Source organism: Monodon monoceros, unplaced genomic scaffold (assembly GCF_005190385.1).
Source record: "Monodon monoceros isolate NGI ecotype Baffin Bay Population unplaced genomic scaffold, NGI_Narwhal_1 Super_Scaffold_19, whole genome shotgun sequence".
NCBI classification, from domain to species: domain Eukaryota; kingdom Metazoa; phylum Chordata; class Mammalia; order Artiodactyla; family Monodontidae; genus Monodon; species Monodon monoceros.
Window position 1 is genome coordinate 80350775 of NW_021703775.1, and position 23849 is coordinate 80374623.

At 34.4% G+C, this 23849-nt stretch overlaps 1 protein-coding gene and 1 pseudogene across 2 annotated transcripts in view; one reads left to right on the forward strand and one right to left on the reverse strand.

Moving 5' to 3' along the window:
• The window catches only part of ROCK2 (Rho associated coiled-coil containing protein kinase 2), a 134530-nt gene that overhangs the window by 105260 nt on the left and 5421 nt on the right, over positions 1-23849 (forward strand). For both annotated transcript variants that reach the window (XM_029231489.1, XM_029231488.1), the window contains exons 19-32: positions 145-305; positions 661-845; positions 5618-5687; positions 6414-6517; positions 6682-6868; positions 8637-8730; positions 8825-8919; positions 9708-9887; positions 10398-10566; positions 12576-12646; positions 13646-13734; positions 14168-14246; positions 15294-15555; positions 15643-15856. In XM_029231489.1, coding sequence (XP_029087322.1) covers positions 145-305; positions 661-845; positions 5618-5687; positions 6414-6517; positions 6682-6868; positions 8637-8730; positions 8825-8919; positions 9708-9887; positions 10398-10566; positions 12576-12646; positions 13646-13734; positions 14168-14246; positions 15294-15555; positions 15643-15856 — 1960 coding nt within the window. The remainder of the gene's footprint in view (positions 1-144; positions 306-660; positions 846-5617; positions 5688-6413; positions 6518-6681; positions 6869-8636; positions 8731-8824; positions 8920-9707; positions 9888-10397; positions 10567-12575; positions 12647-13645; positions 13735-14167; positions 14247-15293; positions 15556-15642; positions 15857-23849) is intronic.
• Positions 17246-22957, reverse strand: LOC114900398 (annotated as a pseudogene).

Below are 23849 nucleotides of genomic sequence, written 5' to 3' on the forward strand. Positions count from 1 at the left end.
AGAGGAGAGATGAAAATATTAAATTGGAAATTTAAAAAATTATTAAGGCAGCATCATTTACTGTAATTTTTATTAGCACTGTGTCATGTATTTGATATGCTTCTTTTGTTTGATTCATGATTATGTCCATTTTTCTGGCAATAGAAATGGAGAAAAAGCTCTTGGAGGAAAGAACTTTAAAACAGAAAGTAGAGAACTTGTTGCTGGAGGCTGAGAAAAGATGCTCTATATTAGACTGTGACCTCAAACAGTCACAGCAGAAAATAAACGAACTCCTCAAACAGAAAGATGTGCTAAATGAGGATGTAAGTGTGAAGTTTACTAATAAATAATAGTAAACGATTTAATGAATTAATAGTAAACTAGGTTTATTTATAAAGGTTCAGTGATGGTTTTATAATTTAAAATTTTTTCTTGTAAAATAATATTCCATAATCTTTCAACTTTACCGAATTTGGATGATATACTAAATGAATCATGATTAAAACTTTTTTAAAGACCACATTTTATTTTAAAAATATGTCGTTATGGAAAATCCAAGAAATATTTTATTTTGAAGTGAATTAACTGTTTAAGGGGAAAAATCTATTTTACATCATCATATTTGATGATAAGAAAGTCAAAATAACTTACTTACATACCAATAACACTATTTTTTAGGTTAGAAACTTGACATTAAAAATAGAGCAGGAAACTCAGAAGCGCTGCCTTACACAAAATGACTTGAAGATGCAAACACAGCAAGTTAACACACTAAAAATGTCAGAAAAGCAGTTGAAACAAGAGAATAATCATCTCCTAGAAATGAAAATGAGCTTGGAAAAACAGAATGCTGAACTTCGAAAGTAAGTTAATTGTTTGAGACAAAATTTATTAATATGCACAACTATCCACATGTAAATTATCTTAATTTTGATTTATCTCGGGATTTTCTTTTGACCCTTTTATTTTCTTGACCACATTTTCTCTTTCTTTCTGTTTTAAGTAATGTGTTAAGTGCCACTGTTGTCCTTCAAAAAGATTTTATTTGCTTCCCTGACAGTTTTTTTTACTACTGCCACCTTATGATATAATATATAGAGTGTTGGTGTTGAAGAAGAAGAAAATGTCTGGGATTTGTACTCTGTGCTCTTAGTATTTTTCCTCAGGACTGTCCCTCAAGCATAAGTGCTTTTTGTTTGTTTCTTTAGTTTCTGGGACTTGGAAATGTTTGACTGTTAAGCAAACACCATATAAATTTTTAAATCAGTTTTTAGGATACACTCTAGTGCTATATTTAATTTACTTAGAAAAGAGAAAACATTGGGAAAATACTTTTAAAGTATACAGTAATATACTGTTAAAATTTACCCCATTCAGTCATTAGTAGTATAATTAGTTCTTCCCAATCATGACCAAAGGTCATATTGGATTCCAGTTATTTGATAGGAGACAGAGTAAAAAGAAAATAAGCTTTGGAGCCAGACAGATCAAGGTGTGAATCCCATTTCCACTACTTACTAGCTGATCAACTTTGGGCAAAATATTTTAACCTCTCTGAACCTTTTGTCACACCTACAAAAGGGGGGCAGTAATAGCTTCCTTGTTAGGGATCTTGTAAAGCAGGGGTCCCCAACCCCCAGGCCATGGACTGGTACCGGTCTGCAGCCTGTTAGGAACTGGGCCGCACAGCAGGAGGTGAGCGGCAGGAGCGAGTGAGCGAAGCTTCGTCTGCCGCTGCCCATCGCCCCCCATCGCCCCCCATCGCTGGCATTACCGCCTGAACCGTCCCCCCACCCCACCCTGGTCCGTGGAAAAATTGTCTTCCACGAAACCAGTTCCTGGTGGCAAAAAGGTTGGGGACCACTGTTGTAAAGGATAACAATGACTTATTTACAGCATCTAGCACACAGTAAATGGTAGGGACCATTATTACTACAATTGTTACTGTTACTATTACTAGTATGTCTACTATAGGACTATTACTTTGTTCCTATCACTTTTGCTAATTGCCTGCTTTTTACATACCTGTGACAGGTCAGCAAGATTGACACTACTTAGGAAAGGATGGTCAAATATTCAAATATTGACACTTCCTAGGAAAGGATGGTCAAAAAGAGTTTGTTCTTTTTGCTGATCTATTGCCTAGGTAAACCTAGATTCTTAAACTTCATGAGATTTTAACTTTTGAAAATTGGAACTAGAAACTTGAACAGTATTCAGGCATCTTTGTCCAATATTTTTTTGTTCTTTGTTTTTTCCTTTGTGTGTTAGCTTTATTCTTCCCTCTCATTTTTTTAACAGAAAACTTGGTCCTTCAAGAAGGACAAACTCTAGAGATATGTCTTATAGCTTCATTTATGTGGAGCGACCCTGATTTGGCTTTTCTGGATCTCTAAGTCCTGAGATGGAACTCATTTGCCTGGCTTTGGTCAAGAGCCTAAACTGTGGATCCTCAGTTCTAGGGAACATAGTCTTTAAAACTATTTGACTGCACAGCTATTCTCCATAGTATTTATTCTAACAGCAATGTTTATATGAATACAAAGGCTAGTTAAATATCTAGATTGTGTTTCTTCTCCTGTTCTAATTACTCTTTGTTTATACCTAATTTATGATACTTAGTATATATGCCTATTATTTTCTTCATAAGTGCACTTGGATCTATTGTTTCTTAATCCCTCAGTTCCTAACCCCTCCTGGCCAAAAATACCCACATCTGCTGTCTTAATCACCTAACAGAGTATAAATTCATTGAATGGCAAAAAAAACCACTTATATTTTGCTATCTCCAATCCTTGATTAATTTCTTGCACATAAGACATTGTCAGTAAGTGTTGCATGAATGAATGCATATCTATCATGTGTAAGGCACTGATAACCACTATGGGAGATTCAAAGATGAGTCAGATGTATTTCCTACCCTTAAGCTTACTAGCGTTTTATCAGAAGTTATTCCTTAGGAAGAGGTAAGGCAAGTACATAAATAATTGGAATACAAAGTTAAATACATATATATATGCAATGAGAATTTACATATGAAGTGCTATGTAGCCTTGCACTTGAAAATAGCCAACATAGACTTCTTTTCTTCCTTCCAAGATTCCAGTAAAACTCTAGTAGAGGAATTTTTTTAATGTGTAAACCCACATCATGTCATTCCAGTGGATTGGAGGACAGGAAATTACTTTAGTTAATGAGATAGTGGCAGGCGGGTGGAAACCTTCTGCCTAATGAAGTAGAGCAGCAGAAGCAACAGCCAGGAGTATATATGAAGTGGGATATAGGTGAAGAAGAAAAATGTTTCATTATTCAAAGCAAATACCTTGGAGGGCTGGAGTAAGATGTGATGTTATAAACGGAGCAATCTGCTGATCATACTCTGCCACTACCCCTTGCAGAAATGTCTGTGTCAGGCATTGCCACCACCAGGGTTCCTACAGAGCATTCCCTCTGAAGAAATGGGGCATACCCTCTGTGGATAATTAAAACAGCTAGTATGGGGTCAGCAGCTCAGAGAAAAGCCTTTCTCATTCTGGCATTTAGTGGTCTTCCTGTTTATGACTGACTTCCTAAGCCTCTCATTTTAAACTGAAGTTTGCTATTTAGAAAACCCCTCCCCTGTACCCAGAGATTAAAATTTCTGATGCCTCCTGGTTACTCATCACTAGGCATTTGAGGAAAGCCTGGGGTTGGGGAGAGGTTAGGGATGGTAAGAGCTAAATTCTCACATCTGGCAGCAGGGAATTGGTAAATAATTAAAAGGTATGTCAAGAAATAAGCTGAGATGTGGCGGTAACCACCAAAAGAACAATACATAGAAATGAAACAAAGTGATTTTCTCTAGGGGAATAGGGTTAGCCCATGGATGGATATGGATAGGAGACTTAGAATTCTTTCTGTGCTAGTCTGTACTAATTGTAACCATGTGCATATTATGTGGTTACTTTCTGAAAAATATTTTTTCTTAAATACCTAATGAATGTTGAGCTTTAAAAATTACATATAATGAATGGTAGCTCTTCAAGAAGATCATGATATTAAAATTACACTGGGGTTTGCTGCACGCGGGCTTAGCTGGTGATGATGATTTTAAATTTTTAAAACTTGTTCTTTCATATGTTATTAATTAGTATCTTTCACATTTTCCGCTCAGAGAAATAAAAATCATGATTCTTTAATAATACACTCATCAATAATAAAATAGAGAATTTACACAATTAAGTGACATTGAGTGATAATTTCCTTTTTACCCAGAAGTTGAAGGGCCAAGTAAGTAAACAAAGTGACCAAATTATATTAAATGCAAATAAGGATGAAAGTCCTAAGTAATATTAAATTGAAGATGGTGTGATTAAATCATTTAATCTCTCTGAGTTTTTTCTTGCTATCTACATTTTTATTTTATTTTATTTTTTTGGCCCTGCAGCATATGGGATCTTAGTTCCCCAACCAGTGATCAAACCCATGGCTTCTGCAGTGGGAGCGTGGAGTCTTAACCACTGGACCGCCGGGGAAGTCCAGCTGTATACATACATTTTTTAAATGTCTAAGTGGTAGTAAAATATTTTCTCACTATAAAATATTCAGAACTATATTAAAAGATAAAGAGAAAACAATATAAAGTCTCCTTTATGAATGCAGACATAGTTAATCTCTACAGAGGTAATATATCTTAACAGTCTGTTATTTGAAAAATCCTTCCACACCCTTTTCTGTGCCTGTACCTGTACCTGTATACCATATTTATAGGGTTGAGTTTTTTGTAGATTTTATTTTGTGTTTTTTGTTTTTTTAATTGTATCATATGTTGTGTTGTTCTCCAACTTTATTTTTTTCCCCTTAGCTTTGACTTGGAATAACTGTAATATATATATTTTGTTAATAAGCCTAGACTTTAACTTATTTCAACCCAACCTCTTACATGCGTTGTTAGGCTCATTTTTTATTTAATTTTTTTCTTTATTGAAGATTAAAATATGTACAGAAAAAGTAAACAAATGGTAAGTATAGAACTCAGTAATTTTTTCTAAGTGTTCAAATCTGTGCAGTTACCATTTACATTTAGATATAAAAACCTATACTCTTTACCTCTTTGCAGGCTCCCTCCCAGTCATTTCTTCACTCATTCTAAGATAATCAATTTTCAGGTGCTTTTTTAATTCTGCTACTTGGTTGGCATAAATGGCTGATGACAAATGCATGCCTGAGAATATGTAATTTAGTGTTATTGGTTTAATATAGCACTGTTTGGTCTCAGAATCCCTTTATACTCTTAAAAATTTTTGAGGACCCCAAAGAGTTATTGTTCATGTGAGTTATATCTAAAGTTATTTTTTGTGTTAGAAATTGAAACTGAGAAAATTTTAAAACACAGGAGCATACAAGCACACATTCCATTAGCTGTTGGAGTGATGAAATCATCATATGTCATACAGCCTCGAGAAAAGCCCATATACACTGAGATAATTAAAGCTTTAAAAATAGCCGTGATTCTTAGTATTATGAAAATAATTTTACCTCATGAATTCTCTGAAAGGGTCTCAGTACTCCCACGGGTTTCCTAGACCACATTTTAAGAGTTGCTGGCATAATATGTGTCTAACTTATTTAAACCTTTGATTCAATGTCCCCACAGAGAACGTCAAGATGCAGATGGGCAAATGAAAGAGCTCCAAGATCAGCTTGAGGCAGAGCAGTATTTCTCAGTAAGTTCCAGATGTGTTACTTTGAAAATTCTTGTATTTGTAGAATTTGTAAAAAATTTTTGCTGCAAAACCAGGAGACTGATCTTGTCTTTAGAATAGATTCTTATAGCAAACCCCAGACAGAATTTTGTATGAATGTTTTGTACCACACACATACAAAAGGAACACCTGGGCAAGCGACTGTAGATAGTTTAACAGAAATCCATTGTCATTGCTAAAAACATGGTTCTAAGCACATACTCATACCCTATGAAGTTGATTAATAAAAGCATTGATTTTTGAGGAAGAGTATATTTTCATAATGAAAGAAAGAAAATTGTCATTTTAACATTTGTACTTTTTTGAGATCAGTTTTAAAATATGAAGTAGTAACTGTCACCTCTGTTTCGCTGATTTTAAGCCAACAAAATTTTCTTGTCTAAATTAGTAATTTTTTTTTGCCTCTTCATCCTATCAATCTGTGTCATTTAATGAGAAATCTCACTGTGATATCCAGTTGAAAATCACGCTTCTAAATTATTAGCTGAATTTTTATCAGTTAATTGGTTAATTACCAGAAAATAGAAAAGCTCTTTAAACTATTAATTTGCTCATGGGCTCAACATTACTGTTTTATGAGCATATTTGTATGTGCTCAACTGGACTTTTTGTCTGGATAGCTTTTGAATATAGAAATAATATTCATGATGATGATGATACATATTTCTATTATATTTTGCTATTTAGACCCTCTATAAAACACAGGTTAGGGAACTTAAAGAAGAATGTGAAGAAAAGACCAAACTTTGTAAAGAATTACAGCAGAAGAAACAGGAATTACAGGATGAAAGGTAAAGATAAGATCCTTGTCTCTTTTGTTCATAGCCATGAACCCCACTCCTAGAACAGTGCCTGCTCTACTCCAAATAAAACTTTGTTGATGAAGTGAATTAGACAAAAATTTGACTTTGTAGTAAAAGATTGAACATTAAAATTTTATCCCTCTAAAATGTAGGGACTCCTTGGCTGCTCAACTGGAGATTACCTTAACCAAAGCAGATTCTGAGCAACTGGCTCGCTCGATTGCTGAAGAACAATATTCTGATTTGGAAAAAGAGAAAATCATGAAAGAGCTGGAGATCAAAGAGATGATGGCTAGACACAAACAGGAACTCACTGAAAAAGATGCTACAATTGCGTCTGTAAGTAAAATGCTTGGTTCTTTTTTGGTTCTAATTAAATTACTGTATCATAAATCTTCCTTAGAAATACTAAGAAAGTAACATAGATCTAAAATGAAAAAGTGTGTATGCTGGCTACAAAATACTTGACCTAGTGAACCATCAGCTTCTCAGTGTTTGGCAGAGAGAGGCTCAAAAGAAAACTACTTCCAATGGCTTCACCTGTTGGTAAATTCAGAGTTAAAGGACTAAAGTGAAAGGGAAATACCAAAAAGAAAACAGTTTTTTTTTTCTTGTTAAACCAGTCTTAGTTTAAAAGAACCTTAAAACTAATCATGAAGTTTAATCATGAAGATAGTCATATGTAGGTTGAAAAAATTGCAAGAAAAATTTCAAATAGAAGTAAAATAGCAAGTAGTTGAGTTTGCCTTATCAATTATCCAGACCTGTTAAAATGCTACAGTTATTTAAAAGTTTGGCACTAGAACAGGGATATTTAATCCTGTTCAGTGGAAATGAGTAGGGGGGCCAGAAATAATTCATCATACACATACAGGAGCTTGGCATACAGTATCAGTGGCAGTATACAAATCAATGGGAAAGGATACAGATTTAATAAATGGTTTTGGAATAACTATATTTTTATGTGGAAAGGAATAAAATTAGTTTCTTGTTATCATTTACCATATACAGTGGTAAATTCTAGCTATCTTAAGAACTTTAAATATGAAAAATAATAATTTTTAAATATTAGAATGGAATCCAAAATTTACTTATACCAGAAGATAGCAAATAAATGACAGGGAAAAGATATTTGTAATGTATTTATTGAACAAGGGATTAGCATCTAGAATATAAGTGGAACTCCTACAATTCAATACGAAAAAGTTAAATAATCCAAAGGAAAAATTGGCCAAAAGAGAAAACCTAGAAATATGAGCAGATGTTTACTCATACAATCCAGAGAAAGTCCATAATAAGATAAATGTGCGAGAGAAATTCGGACACAATACTCCTAGCAGCATAGATGTTTGTAATAGCAAAAAATTCAAATGTTATATTAATAGATGAATGAATGGATAAATGAAATGTGGTAGAAGACAGAACTACTATATCAGTTAAAATGAATTAAGTAGGTCTTTATATATATCAACAATTTAAATCTTAATATAATGTTGAGTGAAAGCAGTTACAGAAAAATAAATGCAGTATGATGCTATTTATGGACAGTTTAGAATCACATAAAACCGCATTATATTATTTCACGTATATGTAATAAAAGTATACAATCATGGTTGGGAAGGATGAACATATAATTCACAATAAAATATCCTTCAGGAAGGAAGAAGAGGAATAGGATTTGAAGTGAATACCAAAGAATGTCAACTTCTTTAGTAAAATTTTATTTTCTGTTTTAAAGCGATGTTTGGTAAGAAATTAAATTATGGTTTTAAAATTTATTCTGCATGATGGAATGCAGAGCTTTGTTATAGTATTTGCTTTTTTTAGTTTACTAAATTGTTTTTCATTTAAAATACTGCTAAGGATTTTTGAAAGAGGGCAATTTTTTGGCTTCCTGGGGTGCATATGAAGTCGGTGTGGTTAGCAAAATTTTCATCAAGGGTGAAGTTTGGTAAGGTAGGACAAAGGCAAGAAGTGTAGAGATAGATGTACTTAGGAAAACAAGAGTTTTAGCAACATTCTAGGATATTTTCATTTTGAAGTACTGCTTTAACACTTAACATTTTGTAAATTAGGATATGATTTTTGTTCTACTTTCATTTCTTAGCTCGAAGAAACTAATAGGACACTGACTAGTGATGTTGCCAATCTTGCAAATGAGAAAGAAGAATTAAATAACAAATGGAAAGATGCCCAAGAGCGTATGTACTAATAAGAACAACGTTTATTTTCAGTATGCCTAATGCTTGTCAGTTGCTGAATTATCAGTATAATTTTTACATTTTTCTGTTTCAGAACTTTCACGGTTGAAGGATGAAGAGATAAGTGCTGCAGCTATTAAAGCACAGTTTGAGAAGCAACTGTTAACAGAGAGAACACTCAAAACTCAAGTGTGTATAATATGCTCTAAATATGATTTTGAAATTTTTCTTAGTTTACCTTTTTTACATTTTACTTCTAACATTACAGATTGGCTGTAGCAGTCATTGCTTGTATCAGTATTTGTGAACAGTCAGGATTATGTGATTTTTACCAGGTTGGGAGAAGCTAGATTTGATTAACATTGTTGAGTTCAGTGTTTATTAAAGTTTTTCTTAATTTTTCCATATGGAATCACAGTCCATCCTAATTTTTTATTGTAATCTGATAAATTTTTCTGCTTTTAAGAAACGGTAGAGAATGACCATTTGCTGACAGCCTAAAAAAGGGTCACTCTGAAAAGACACCATGATTATTAACTATTCTTTTTTCAGCTCTCATGATTGTATATACAGCATGAATACTTGTGGGGTCCAAGATGCTCTGCTCTGTGGTTGGACACATGTTGTATTTTATTAGTGTGATGCCAGTGCAAAACTCTCTTCTAGGATAAAAGAAGATCTGCCTCGTAAAAGTCTCTCTTGGAACTAAAAACCCAAAGTGGTAGAAGGTGACATTAGAGTGAACCTATAAACATTTAAAATTACAGTTCTCAGAAAATACGAGAGTGAAAAAGTAATAGAGTATTGGTTGGAAAAGGATGACGAGTCATGAAGAGGGTGTATTTTTAAATATAGAAAGTGTTTCTTTGTGGCCCTGTGTGTAGGGAAGGTTTTGTAACTTGCTGTTGGTGAATGACCAAGAAATCATCAACATAATTTATTTTATTTATTTACATACTTATCTTTATGTTTTTAAGGCTGTGAATAAGTTGGCCGAGATCATGAATCGGAAAGAACCTGTCAAGCGTGGTAGTGACACAGATGTGCGGAGAAAAGAAAAGGAGAATAGAAAGCTACATATGGAGCTTAAATCTGAACGTGAAAAACTGACTCAGCAGATGATCAAGTATCAGAAAGAACTGAATGAAATGCAGGCTGTAAGAATACTTTTTGAAGACTTCTTTTTAAGAAGTAGAATTATTTTCATGTCTATATATTTTATAGCTTATGGAGCATTTCTATTAATAATTACAGTAGTCACCCCTTATGCAAGGGAGATATGTTCCAGGACCCCCAGTGGGTACCTGAAACCACAGATAGTACTGAACTCTATACGTATTATATTTTTTCCTATACTATAAGAGGGTGGGTAGCATATACAGTGTGAATAAGCTGGACAAAGGGATGATTAATATCCCAGGCAAGCAGAGCCAAGCAATGTGAGATTTCATCACACTACTCAGAAATGGCATGTAATTTAAAATTTATGAATTGTTTATTTCCGGAATTTTCCATTTAATATTTTCAGACTGCAGTTGACCTTGGATAACTGAAACCACAGAAAGTGAAACCTTGGACTAGGAGAGACTACTGTATTATTGAACTAGGAAGCAAAATTATAAGATGTATAACATCCAGTTAATTTAACATAATTTAATTTCTTGTAGCAAATAGCTGAAGAGAGTCAGATTCGAATTGAACTACAGATGACACTGGACAGTAAAGACAGTGACATTGAGCAGTTGCGGTCCCAGCTCCAGGCCTTGCATATGGGTCTGGACAGTTCCAGTATAGGCAGTGGGCCAGGGGATGCCGAAGCAGATGATGGGTTTCCAGGTACAGATTTGTTTCCAGTCCTTATGTTTACTTTTGTCTTAAATTAAATCAATTGATTGTTTTAAGACATTGACTGACTTTGCTCTTGAGGAAAAATATTTGTCATTTCTTTAAGGGAAAACCTACTCCTTAGAGTGGAGGTTCCAACGACAATTTAAATTATTTTATTTATTTATTTTTCACAAAATTTTTTATTAAAAAATACAAATGTAAATTTCACATATTTAGTTATTTAAATTAACTCTTTATATATTGTACATAGCTCTCTTTTAAAGCTTTCATTTTATTTTTTCTTAACTTCTTTCTGCATTCTTACTTCCTTTTATGTTGGGTGTTCAGTTCATATCACTCAGTCACACACTATGGAATCCATGTCATTCACCTACCAACGTTCCTCTACTTCTCTCAATATTGCCACTAAGCCTTCCAGTTCTCATATGCTTCTTGACTCTGATTCTGACTCAGAAGAAGAATCTGTGCCTTACTTACCTATTTCATCGGAACCTAATGGTACAGGTGATATCCTGAAAGTCTTTCGCCTCTGGGTTTTTTTTCCACTACCTATAATTTTAGTCCTTTTGAAAAATTGTTGTAACATTAACTAATATTCACTAACTCTAACAAGTTGCTCAGTTAACAAGTCTCAGTTAAAAAGAAACTGCTGCATGAACAAAGAATTTGTTTTTTAAAGTATTTTCACATGACATTGCTATTACAATTGATAGATTTATTTTTTCAGCTTACAAGAAATGGAGCAGTACTTTATACCATTTAAGAACATACGGTTTCACTGTCTGTTTCTTCCATTTTTAACCAAGAAGAAATTCTTCCTGAAGTTTCATATCAAGAATGACAGTACAGAAAGAGCACGTGTAGATTGTTTTAGAGGATGTGTTTAGGTTTTCCTTGCGTCATCATTGTGCTGGGCCTTAAAAAAAGCATAAAACAATTTGACCTGATCCTTGTGCTGAAAAGATTTATAGTTTAAGTGAAGAAACCAGATGGAAAACCCATAAACTGTTATGTTTAACACAAAGTTAGTGTGAGTACAAAAAGCGTTTAAAGTAAATGCCACAGGAAACTAGTGTATAAGCAGTTGAATGTAAAGTAAAATTTAATCTATTAGTTGAATTCAAAGTAAGCTAGCTATATTTATTTACATTGTCGTCACATTTCCCAGGTATATATCAGTATAAATCATAGGTGATTATACTGAAGTTGTTTCAGATCTCAGCAATAAAATGATTTCAGTCTTAACGATATTGTTAGAGGTCATCTGATTAGTCCCTTGAATTGGCATAGGACCATGTCCAGACAGTTGAGAATATGGCTGTTTATAATGACAGCATTTCTGTTCATGGTCACTTATTTATTTCACTAAAATAATAAACTGATCAGATACCATTAGAACAAATTCTAAGGGTTCAAAGAGTTTCCTTGGTTGAACTAGAACCTTATTGATTTTAATATTTTGGAATTTAGGAATCTTTTGGTTTATTGCTGCTTATGAGCCATATTTGATCTGTAATTTACACAATTTTATTTCATTTTATTATAGCCATTCTAAAAGTCCATTTTCTCTGAACACGTAATTACTCACTTAAAATGTTTTCTCTTCAAAGAAGATGTGCACTATACCTGTAATTAGGCCTTCTTCCAAAGGAAAAATAGAGGATTCTAATACAGGTGTACTGGTGAGAATAGAGAGCTGCTTTTCATTTTTGCAACTTTTCTGCGGAACTTTGCAAATGCATGAATTTAATTAACAGGGCATTTGACGTTATAAACTACAGGATATGTGTTTCCAGTGTGATATAACCTGGATTTTGTTTTGCATTATATAACTTGCTTATACTGATCCTGCATTATTATTATATTTTGGATGATGTATAATGATAAATTCTGAATGGCATATTTGATTTGTGACTTTCATATTAAAAGTTTATTAAATTCCTCATTTTCTTAAGAGACTTGTTGTATTTATTCTCATATCTTGTGCTTATTTATAGAATCAAGACTAGAAGGATGGCTTTCATTGCCTGTGCGAAACAACACTAAGAAGTTTGGATGGGTTAAAAAGGTATTTGAAAATGGTTCTTTTGTTTTGCTTTTAGTTTAGCTACAGCCATTTCACTTTTGTAGTTGTAAGATATATATAACTAGAACTTTTAGACACATAAAACTTGTTTGCACTTTCTGATTTGGAATAATATAATTTTATGTATCTTATGTACGTAAGATACTTTAGTGATAAAAAAAACCTTTTCATCACTACCATGTTGTTAATAATAAAATAGTTTTTGGTGTCAGGAAAATAGAAGCCTGTTGACCTTGGTGCTTTTGTTGTTTCAGTGGGAAAACAACTCTGGATATGACAGAAAGTCCCATTTGTTTCTTTTCCTCTGGTACTATGATTATCGATATTATGTTCATTTTTGATAAGTGTCTTATTAGCCTTAGGCTGCTACAAAAAAATGCCACAGACTGAGTAGCTTGTCAACAACAGAAATTAATTTCTCATGGTTCTGAAGGCTGGAAGTTCAGATCAAGGTGCCAGCCAGCACAGCTGGGTTCTGGTGAAGGTCCTCTTCCAGGCTACAGACTTCTTGCTCTGTCCTCATGGTGGAAGGTGTAGGAATTTCTCTGGAACCCCTTTTATAACAGCACTAATCCCATTCATGAGGACTCTGGTGTCATGACCTAATCAACTTCCAAAGACCCCTCTTCCTAATACCATCCCATTAGGTGTTAGGATTTAACATATGAATTTGGGGGAATATAAACATCCAAACCATAGCAATAAGGTTACTTATGCTATTGGATCTTGAAGCGAAATCAGTCCAAAAAATATTTGAATTTATTCCCCCCTGCCCCCCCCAATTTGCTTGTTTAAAGTGTATACAAACAAATTTATTGTTATTTTGAGGAAGACTTTTTAAAGGATACATTAAGATAACTTTTTAGATATTTAATTTATATTTTGTGATTTTTATTGCTAATTTAGAATTTATTTTCAAAGAAAAATAAATAAGATATATTAACTTTAATCATTAATTCCTTTCCTCTTTCTTTTTAACAGTATGTGATTGTAAGCAGTAAGAAGATCCTTTTCTATGACAGTGAACAGGATAAAGAACAATCTAATCCTTACATGGTTTTAGATATAGAGTAAGTATTTTTATTAGAATATTTAGGAACTTTATCTTTTAAAGTTTAAGAGTAACGTGACCTTTTCGTCAAGTTAGTGTAATTTATTAGTCATATAGTACAATGTATATAGTCATATAGTACAGCTGCTAGCATACTGTTACATTTTCTTATTTTGCTTCATACAGATGAAAGTCTGGGATATAGAGTTGGCTAAAACATCTTTATTTCATGGGTCTTTAATATGTTGTTTTCTGAAACTAATTAGAAAATTTCTGACTTACTGGAAATTTCTCAAAATGCAAGGAGTGATTGAATTTATAGAGCAGGATATTCTCTGACCTTCTAACAAGGGTCAAAGTAGTCAGTTTTAATTTCTGACATAAGTATAGGATAACTAAAATAATTTGATCCTTTGGTAATACTTAACTCCTTTATTAAAAATCTTTTATAGTAAATTATTTCATGTCCGACCAGTTACACAGACAGATGTATATAGAGCAGATGCTAAAGAAATTCCAAGGATATTCCAGGTAAACCGTTTTATTTTGTGGTTTGTTTGTTTTGTTTTTTCACCTTTATACATTCTCAGCATGACATGATATAACAAATTTCTTTATTCTTGGGGATTTTTCAGATTATCTTTCAATTTTAGTCCCATTTAAAGGTGGTTTGTTCCTTTGTGACTTTCATGCTTATGCTATTTAGATGCATCTTAATTCTTCTCTCCATTTTACTTGTTAAACTCTGTAGTGTGTTTATATCACATTTCCAGCCTTTGCTATATCCTTTTGTTCAAAGTTGGTTATGATATTTTTTGAGTATGAATGTTCTCCTGTTTTTAGTTTTATGCTCAGCTCTCTAGAAAGTTAAAAAAGTTGCTTGTGAAGTTAAATTTTGCCCCCAGAAGCCCTTGTACTTCCAATTTAAGGTGAAGACAAATTCTCCCCTTTATTACTTCCATTTTAAAATTAGTCAAACCAACAATTACCGAGTTCCTTCTGTGTAAAAGCCGTTGTGCTTGGTGTACTGTGGGAAAGTTGGCTGCTTACTTTCTGAATGCTTAGAATGTTTCTTTGGAGTATATTATACATCCTTTCCTCTTTTCCTTTCTTCCTCAACTCTCCAAATACAAATCTTTTCAATTAAAGCTATATTTGCAGTTATCACCAAGTTGTCTATTTTGAGAATCACAGAGCCTCAATTCATATAATTGCCACATCTCTTCAGGTGTTTTGAACATTCCCTCCCAGAAAAACTTTCTAACACTAATCAAGTGCAGATTTACCTTTTGCTAGCCTATTCTGATAAAATTGCTGAAACATAGGAAGATGACATGGAGAAAATAAGGAGGCATCATCTGAACAGGATTGATTCTTTTGAAATGTGAACCAAAGTGACTGGCTACTGACTTTTCTCATCTGAGCTCTTGATTTGAACCTACTAACATTAGAACATCAAATGCATTTTCTTCTCATTGAATAGTTTAGGCTAATTTTATTTACAAACGATAAAATCATTATTACATAAAAAATAACCTATGTTTGAAGATCATTCATTGTTCTTTTTGGTGTTTATAGATCCTGTATGCCAATGAAGGGGAAAGTAAGAAGGAACAAGAATTTCCAGTGGAGCCGGTGGGAGAAAAATCAAATTATATTTGCCACAAGGGACATGAATTTATTCCTACTCTGTATCATTTCCCAACCAATTGTGAGGCATGTATGAAGCCATTGTGGCATATGTTTAAACCTCCTCCTGCTTTAGAGTGCCGTCGCTGTCACATTAAATGTCATAAAGATCACATGGATAAGAAGGAGGAAATTATAGCACCTTGCAAAGGTAAATAGTAAATTTCTTGCTCCATCAATATTATTTATGTTCAGATCATTTAAAACATATTAATCTTTTTCAAATATTTCTTTATAGTGTATTATGATATTTCATCGGCAAAGAATCTATTGTTATTAGCAAATTCTACAGAAGAGCAGCAGAAGTGGGTTAGTCGGTTAGTGAAAAAGATACCTAAAAAGCCTCCAGCTCCAGACCCTTTTGCACGGTCATCTCCTAGAACTTCAATGAAAATACAACAAAACCAGTCTATTAGGCGGCCAAGTCGACAGCTTGCCCCAAACAAACCAAGGTAATAAATTAAAATGTGGTAAAACTTAAAGTGTTTAAAAAAATATTTTGCTGTTTATACTCAAATTACAGACTTTCCTAATTGCAATTTTTCTTTGGTATTTTCATGATCTATGGAACACCAAATGTTTGAAACTATTTCATTGTGCATGTATCATTCATTTATTCAGCTGGATGTAATCAATTTACTTACTGAATCACACACGTATATGAAATTCAACCAAAAATAATATGAAGGGCTCGTTTTTGTCATGTATATGTATTGGCTTGGCCAAAAAGTTCATTCGGGTTTCCCATAAGAACGAACTTTTTGGCCAACCCAATACATAATCACAATATTTTAGGATTTTATAAGCACATTGACTTAATTTATTGATTTAGTAGACAGGATACACACACAGACCTTTAAGTGTCAGGCACACACATTGTTTTTATTATTGCAAACCTCTTAAACCTCTTATGTTAGAGACTTGTTGGGGCAGGACTGAAATCTTAAATCTTAATTCAAATCTATAAGTTTAAAATAATAACTTGTCTCAGATTTAAAGAGTAATACAGATCAGCTTTAAAAATGCAAATATTAACTAATGAATATAGTGGGCATTTTTTATAATTGAGGTGGAGTTGGGAATATGGAGTAAGGATAGAGATTATTATTGCACAAAAACATTTTGATGGAGCCATTTTCATATAGCTGCATTATAGTAATTTTTGATTCAGAATAACCATTTCTTGACTTACTAGCTAATGCAGTATTTATAAATAAATACTGCTATCCATTGAAATGAACATTTGGTTAGCTAAAGGATAAAGTATATACTTAGATCATGTATCTGATTTCAAGTGTCCTTTTTCTTCCCTAACACAGGACCTTCAGTATATGAATAATGATGTGTATTGGCTGTATTATGAGAAATATTTTCATTCTAGCCACAACATCGTGTATGAAACTGTTCTTGAAACTAATATCTCAAGGAAATAATTTAGAATGACAAAGGTAGAATTAGTGTTTCAGCAGTGAAAATGTTGAATTTTTGTGTGAGCTATGATAAAACTAAATATTGTAGAATTAGCGATTATATGATAGTAATTGACCTGAAGAAACTCAAAGAATTCAGAGACACTGAAGGTCATTCCATGTACCCTGTACAAAACATCTAAAAATTAAATTTCTGTTATTAATATTGTAGAACCATTAATGCATAAATGCCAGGCTATTTTAATACCTGAGAATGTATAGTGCTTTATAGCTTCCAATGTGCTTCCATATGTTGGGTTGGCCAAAAAGTTCGTTTGGGTTTTTCTGTAAGATGTTATGGGAGGACCCGAACGAACTTTTTGGCCAATCCAATATATTCTCTTTTAACTTTCTATATATTCTTTCATTTGATCTTTAAAATACTCATGGAGTAGAATAGGTATTACTCTTTTTCTTTTTGAGACTCCAGAAAGGAAGATAATTTGTTAGATTCAAGACTATAAGAGCTATAGTTTTTTAAGTATATTTTATTCTTTTGTGCTGTTTGACAAGTTAATGATTTCACTACATGTGTTAAGACAATTTACGAAGCGGTTTTCAGACCAAGTGAGGCATGTTTTCAATTACGTAAGTTTTCATGCTCGCTGACTTACAATTTTCTTGCCCCCCCCGTTCAGCATTATGATTTATTTGAAAGCACATTTACTTTTGATTTTTGTTACTTTTTTTTTAGTTCTGGCCCTGCCCTTCGAATCATTCTTCACTGATTTTTTTTAATACATTTTGCATAGCAACAGTAAGTAATAGGGATTTCTTTCTCTCACAACTATGCATGTAGATAAAACTAACACCAAAACTGACTGTAAAATGTACAGGGATTTTTTTTTGAATTTTAAAATCTAATACGCTCTTTAAAATTTTAAATGTAAAGATGGGCAAATTTAAAATACAGTTTTGCATTTTATTATGCCTCTGCAACATTATTTCCATTGCTTTTAACATCTGTGCCTCCATTGCTTCTTTAACTCACAAAATTGTATCTGTGTCTGTCCTTAGGTGAATAACCCTACCTTTTGCATTCCATTTTGGGTGTCACATTTTACGAGTAGCATACACAAATTGGAAGGTATACAGAAGAGAATTACTGAGGGAGTAGTGGGTCATTTGAAGGTGTTACATACACATGTAGCAAGTGAAGGAACTAAGGATACTTCAGTCTTCTGAGGAAGTGTTTTGAAAGGATGGGTGATCATAAATAACAATAAAGATTTAAAGGATTTTTCCTTGGAAGAACTAAGCAGAGAGGCATATATTTCAGTCAGCTGGGAAGAACTATCAAGCAGTAGGATTTGCAAAATTGAAAGAATTGGCTTGCTGTAGAATAGTGAGTGCCCTGTCGCCACAGGTGTGCACCTGATTTAGATGACTGCTTGGCAGAACTGTGAGGGAGCAGCGCTCCTTGATCTGTCCTGTGTATGCAGTCTGATGTCGCGTAGCATGGCTCTTGGGGAGTCAAGCATTGGACTGGATGGTCTGCAATACCCTACTAATTTATAACTTATTCCTATGGAAGAATGGGTAGAGCTTTAAACGATTATCCAAGAAAACCTAGGAACAGAATTTCTGGTGTGTATCACCAGTAATTTAATATCTAGCTCTTCATTTGTGTTTATTTAATATTAGTCTTAGCACTAGTCAGTCTAGCTTTAGTTGAACTAACTCACACGCTGTCTTTCTTAAAACAAATGTTTGGCTTCATTAGACATCATCAAATATATATATTTCTATACACACTAAAACATAGTATCCATAAATATTCATCTAATCTTTTTTTTTATTCCTTTGTTAACAACTGCATCATTATATTTTTTTCCTTTGGCTTCTGTGACATTCTTTGTTCTGATTCTCCTTTTACCTCTCTTTGCAGCACTTCCCTTTTTCTGTAGTGAAGTGCTTTAAAGTAATAAGTGTTAGCTACTATTATTATATAAAATAACATAATTTTATTATATAAAATAATTTTCGAGGGCATATTATAATATGCTAGGCACTCTTCTCAGAGCTTTAACTGTACTAATTCATCCTCATAACCACCCTGTGATTTAGCTATTTATCTCTATATTTTACAGATGAGGAAACTAAGGCAGAGAAACATTGTGTGCCCAAGGTCACACAGCTAATAAGTAGCAGAACCATGAGTTTAGATCCAGATAGTCTAGTTCCAGATCCTGCATTCTCAACTGTAATACTTCACTGCCTCACAGTGATTCAAGTAGACTTGAATTAATTGACATTTTATAAAGCAATGTATAGAAATGCTATTCTAGAAGAATGTTTCCTCGGTAATTTTGAATTAAAAATACTATGCTGGAAAAGTAAGAAATTTGTGAATAAAATGCCGACTTTTGATGAAGACAGTTTGGAGAGATCCTAATTTGTTCCAGTGCAAGACACAAAATACTGGTCCCTGCTGAGGGCATTTATCTTTAATTATCTTTTTCTTTAAAGATTTTTTTAAAATTATTTAAGCCACGTAGAAAAGTATAAAGCAAAAATGCAACCAATACTAGTTTATTCAGTTTTAAGAAATAAAGCATTGCCAGTACAGTTAAAACTTAAGGGTGGGGGGAGCTATTATTTTATCATTATCTCATCTCTATTTTTTTCAGTTCTAAATATTAGAACATTAATAGACTAATTGGGGAAAAAATAGTAAAGTTATATACAACTTGAAGTGTCAAAAATAAACCCATAAATGAAGTAGAAGAAAATAGGGGAATATGTATCTGATCTTGGATTAGAGAAGAACTTCCTAATAATAAAAGCAAAGAAAGAGAAAAAGATTGACTAACCAAAAATTAAAGCCTTGTAGGTTTAAAAACACCACATATTTTACAATACATCTGCGAAAGATGGGTTAGTATCTTTGTGCATGGAGTACTTATATAAGTCATTTAGAAAAAGGGAATTGACTCTTCCCAATATAAAAATTAGTGAGGAACATATAGGCATTACCATGAATATGAAAAAGTGATCAACCTGATTACTAAGCAAAGAAATTAAAATTAAAACTATATTGTAAAAATATTCTCACCTGCCAAAGTGGTAAGGATTAAGAAACTTAGTATTGGTGAGATGTAAAGAAACAAGCCCAGTCATGTGCTGCGAAGTAGAACTCAAAGCTAAATGCTAGCAGAGCCGAAACCGAAACCCCTTCTGGAGCAGTCTTTGGCAATAAGTTTTACAGGCCTGAAGTGTATACCCATTGATCAATTAATGGAGGAGCATAGACAATCAAACAGATAATTACAGTACTGTTTAACATGTTGTTTATTATGGAGGCATGAGCAAGTGTTATGGGAGAACAAAGGAAAGCATAGAGAATTCTGCCATTAAAACATCAAGAACGGTCTCAAAAATAATGGCGGATCAGTAATTTCCCAGGCAAAGAAATAAGGTAAAAGACAGATTTAGGCAAAATGTTATGTGTAGAGGCACTAGTTGTCAGAATTACCTATGTGTTTGTAATGTTGTCTTGGGTTAGGGTGGGGAGAGGGTAATAACAGGAAGCGGTAGAAGATGACACTGGAGAGAAAGCTCTGAGCCAGATTGAAAAGGACCATGTTCACTATGCTATAGGAGTTTTGATTTTATTCTGATAGAAGGCTTTCAACAAGAGATTAGTATGTTTTGACTTAATGAGATCCTGAACCTAAAGTATTGACAGTGAAAATGGAGAGAAGAAACCAAGTTAAAGAAAGGTTCTTTTTTGTGTGTGTGTGGGGGGGGAACTATAATGCTTTTATTACCAGAATGTATGAAACATTGATCCTTTTATAATTCTGCAATACAGCCTCAGATGCCCATAGTTTCAAAACAACTCGTCTTTTAAATTTCCATAACATCCATTTAGAGTAAATGATTTTGTTGCTGTTCACAGTAGAAGACAGTCTTTAGCTTTGATGGTTCAGACCTAATTAAACAGAAATGGCTAACTTTGGGCCTAAGATAATAAATGTGGTATAGAGAGAAGAGCACAGAACCCTACCAATACATATAAACCATACTCCATTCAAATAGTCCTGGGACCTCACTGAATGGACTTTCAAATAAGTAATTAAGCCTCCAATTAAAAAACATTTTAAAATGTACTATCTGATAAACTTAAAATACAAAAAATGCAGTATCACCAATTATGTGCATTTTCTAGGATTCATTTTAAAATTCAGGCTAATGTTTAACAATAGTATTTCAATTAAATTATGGCATTTGAGAAAGGTTATACTTCTGGGGAAACATCACATAAACATGCTTTTTGGGAGAAGATATGTTTGGAAAACAGTAATGGATAATTAATATTGCTTTAACATTTCTAAAATCACATAAAAATGATCATCTTTGATTGCCATTTCAGTGAGTTTCGATACAGGGTATGTTACTGTCCACTTACTAGTAACCAAAGCACACATAGAACAGACTTGTAAAAAATACTCAGAATCAATTCTTTTCATGAGCTAAACATTTCTGAGACTTTAAGATTCATGTTTGAACATGCAGTACTGCAATGTTGGCTACATAAAATAAAATAAATAGAAGATCTTTTTCAGAGGAGGCTCAATAATCATAGGCTGTATTGCATTTAAGGATTTAACACTGGCTGTATACAGAAGGGAAAGCATTTCACTTAGAAATATACTTCACATTACTGAAGCTCTCTCTTTAATATCGCAACATATAGCAGCTTACCATTCTGACACTTAAAAATCAACAGGAATAGTGCTACTCTTTTATCCTTTGGTTCCCAGTGACAAATAATGCAGTAATAACACCTCTGGTCTTCAGTTCCTCTCGAATGACATTTATTAACAAAGAGGGACCCGATGCTTTAGCTGAAATTTGGCAGCCCAAGAAGTGTACCAACTGCTCCAGAATACCCCTCGTGCTCTAGAAACAATGCTTTCAGTTGACCTTTTGACAGTAATCCAGTGCATATGCCAAGAGTTTTATCGAGAGAGTGGTGACACATAAAGTTTCCAACAAAGACAACTGTTTATTTTCTCATTAACAGCCCACATTCGTGCCACAGAACCAATGTTATTGGTGATAGTAACTAATGTAGCTCTTGCTAGATGCTGTTTACTAACATATTCTTGTTTCTCCTTATAAATCATATTCCCAAAACTAGATGCTACAGCCCAACCAGGCAGACCAAATCTTTCATATCTCCTCTGTAAATATCACGGACCAGCTTGTCAGCTTGGGTGCTGTCACCTTTGGATGCCATTTCAAGAGCCTCTTCAAAACTTTCACAGCCAGTCAATAAACTACATAAACCCAGAAAGGTAGCCCCTCCAAGGCTTGTCCCAGTTGCTTGTTCATAGTTGTCTTTGGAATGGATTGCTAAAATACTGACTGGGAACCAGTGTTTACTCCCAGCAGTGGATAGGGATCAGCCAGGTTGAAAGGCATCTTTTGGCATGTCTCAGGTTCTGAGGCATTAGCAAAATAATAGCACCCTGCTTGTCCACTGAAACTGACAGAATCTGTCTACAGCAAGCCCTTTACAAGGCAGTCAGCTTCATCCAGTTTGTGCAGGTGAGGGTTTCCAACTGTGTGAAAATCGTTTTCAGACTTCTCAGCACCACGTCCTGTAGCACATAGCACCGTGTGTAATGTTGAGAAGTTTTTATCTCTTCCCCTTTGGATGAAAGTAGGCAGGTCCTGGGTTGGAAATCTGATAAAGTGCAAGTTCCCTCTCCAGCCAAAAAGTGTTAAATCTTTCAGTTCAAGGTGTACGTCCTGAATACCAGTGGATCCATAGGCTACATTAGAAGTCACGTATTTCCGGATACTTTTTAAGCTCTCAACTTCTTCTTCTTCTTCCTCTGCTGTGATATCGATAGGTTCAAAATATGAGCGCTTTACCAGAGTTCCCCCGATGTCCATGCCACACTATGGGAAAGAGGGTTTCTTGGCTTCCTTGATCTTCATGGCGTCGGCCCGAGGGACGAGAGACGGCCTCGGTCCGGAGCGCGGAGGGCTGTGGCGGCGACTCCCGGCGGTGGCTGGGCCGCTTCCTCCCCCCGGGCCGGGCGGGGCAGGGGCGCCTGAGACGAGGCCCCGGCTCAGGGGGCGGACCCCCACCCCCACCCCCACCCTCACCCCCACCGCCACGAGGGGCGGCTGGGACCGAGCGAGCAGGGGAAACCGCAGGCCTCGCCGCTCCGGGGCCCCTGCCGCCCCAAACAAAAGGCCCCGGGCCCCGAGCCGCCGCCGCCGCCGCCCTCTAAAGAAAGATTCTTAAGTTGAAATGACAAGAATTAGATGACTGAGTGGGAGGGGAGGAGGGAGAGGTTTTAAGGAAGTCTCGTCGTGCGTTACACTGATAGCCTAGTGATGAGACTTTTAAAATTTGAAGATTGCGACATGGGCACACGCTTCACACATTCTTCAAAGGTTTTGGAAGGATATGAAATGCAGATTTTTCATAAAGTATGCTAAAGCGGTGGCTTGGATACCCAGGAAGGCTTACTGTTCTCAGTCTCCCAAGTAGTAGTTGAAACCATAGCTAAAAGTTACTTTACATGTAAGCCTAAAGAAATTAGTATGAGTGTATGCTAGGCTGCGATATATTTTAAGTGAATAAATAACTATATCTAAGTTTGTGTGCTTATTAATCAAGTATTCTGCATTTAGCACATATTGGAGTAATTTGAGTCGGGTAATCATCCATCAACCTACTCTGTCAATGATTCTCAAAGTCAAGGAGCTGCATCAGAATTCATCTCAGAATTCATCTTAAAATGCAAATACTTCCCCCACCCCCAATTTAATTATACCAGGATCTCTTGAGATGAAGCCTGGTAATATGCGTTATACATAGCTCTGGATAAATCATACACACTAAAGTTTAAGAACCACTGACATAGTGACCATAGATGGGTCCTTGGCACAAATGTATTCGTGAACGTCACAGTTATAAACAATGAGAAAGTTACTCCTATTTTTAAAAATA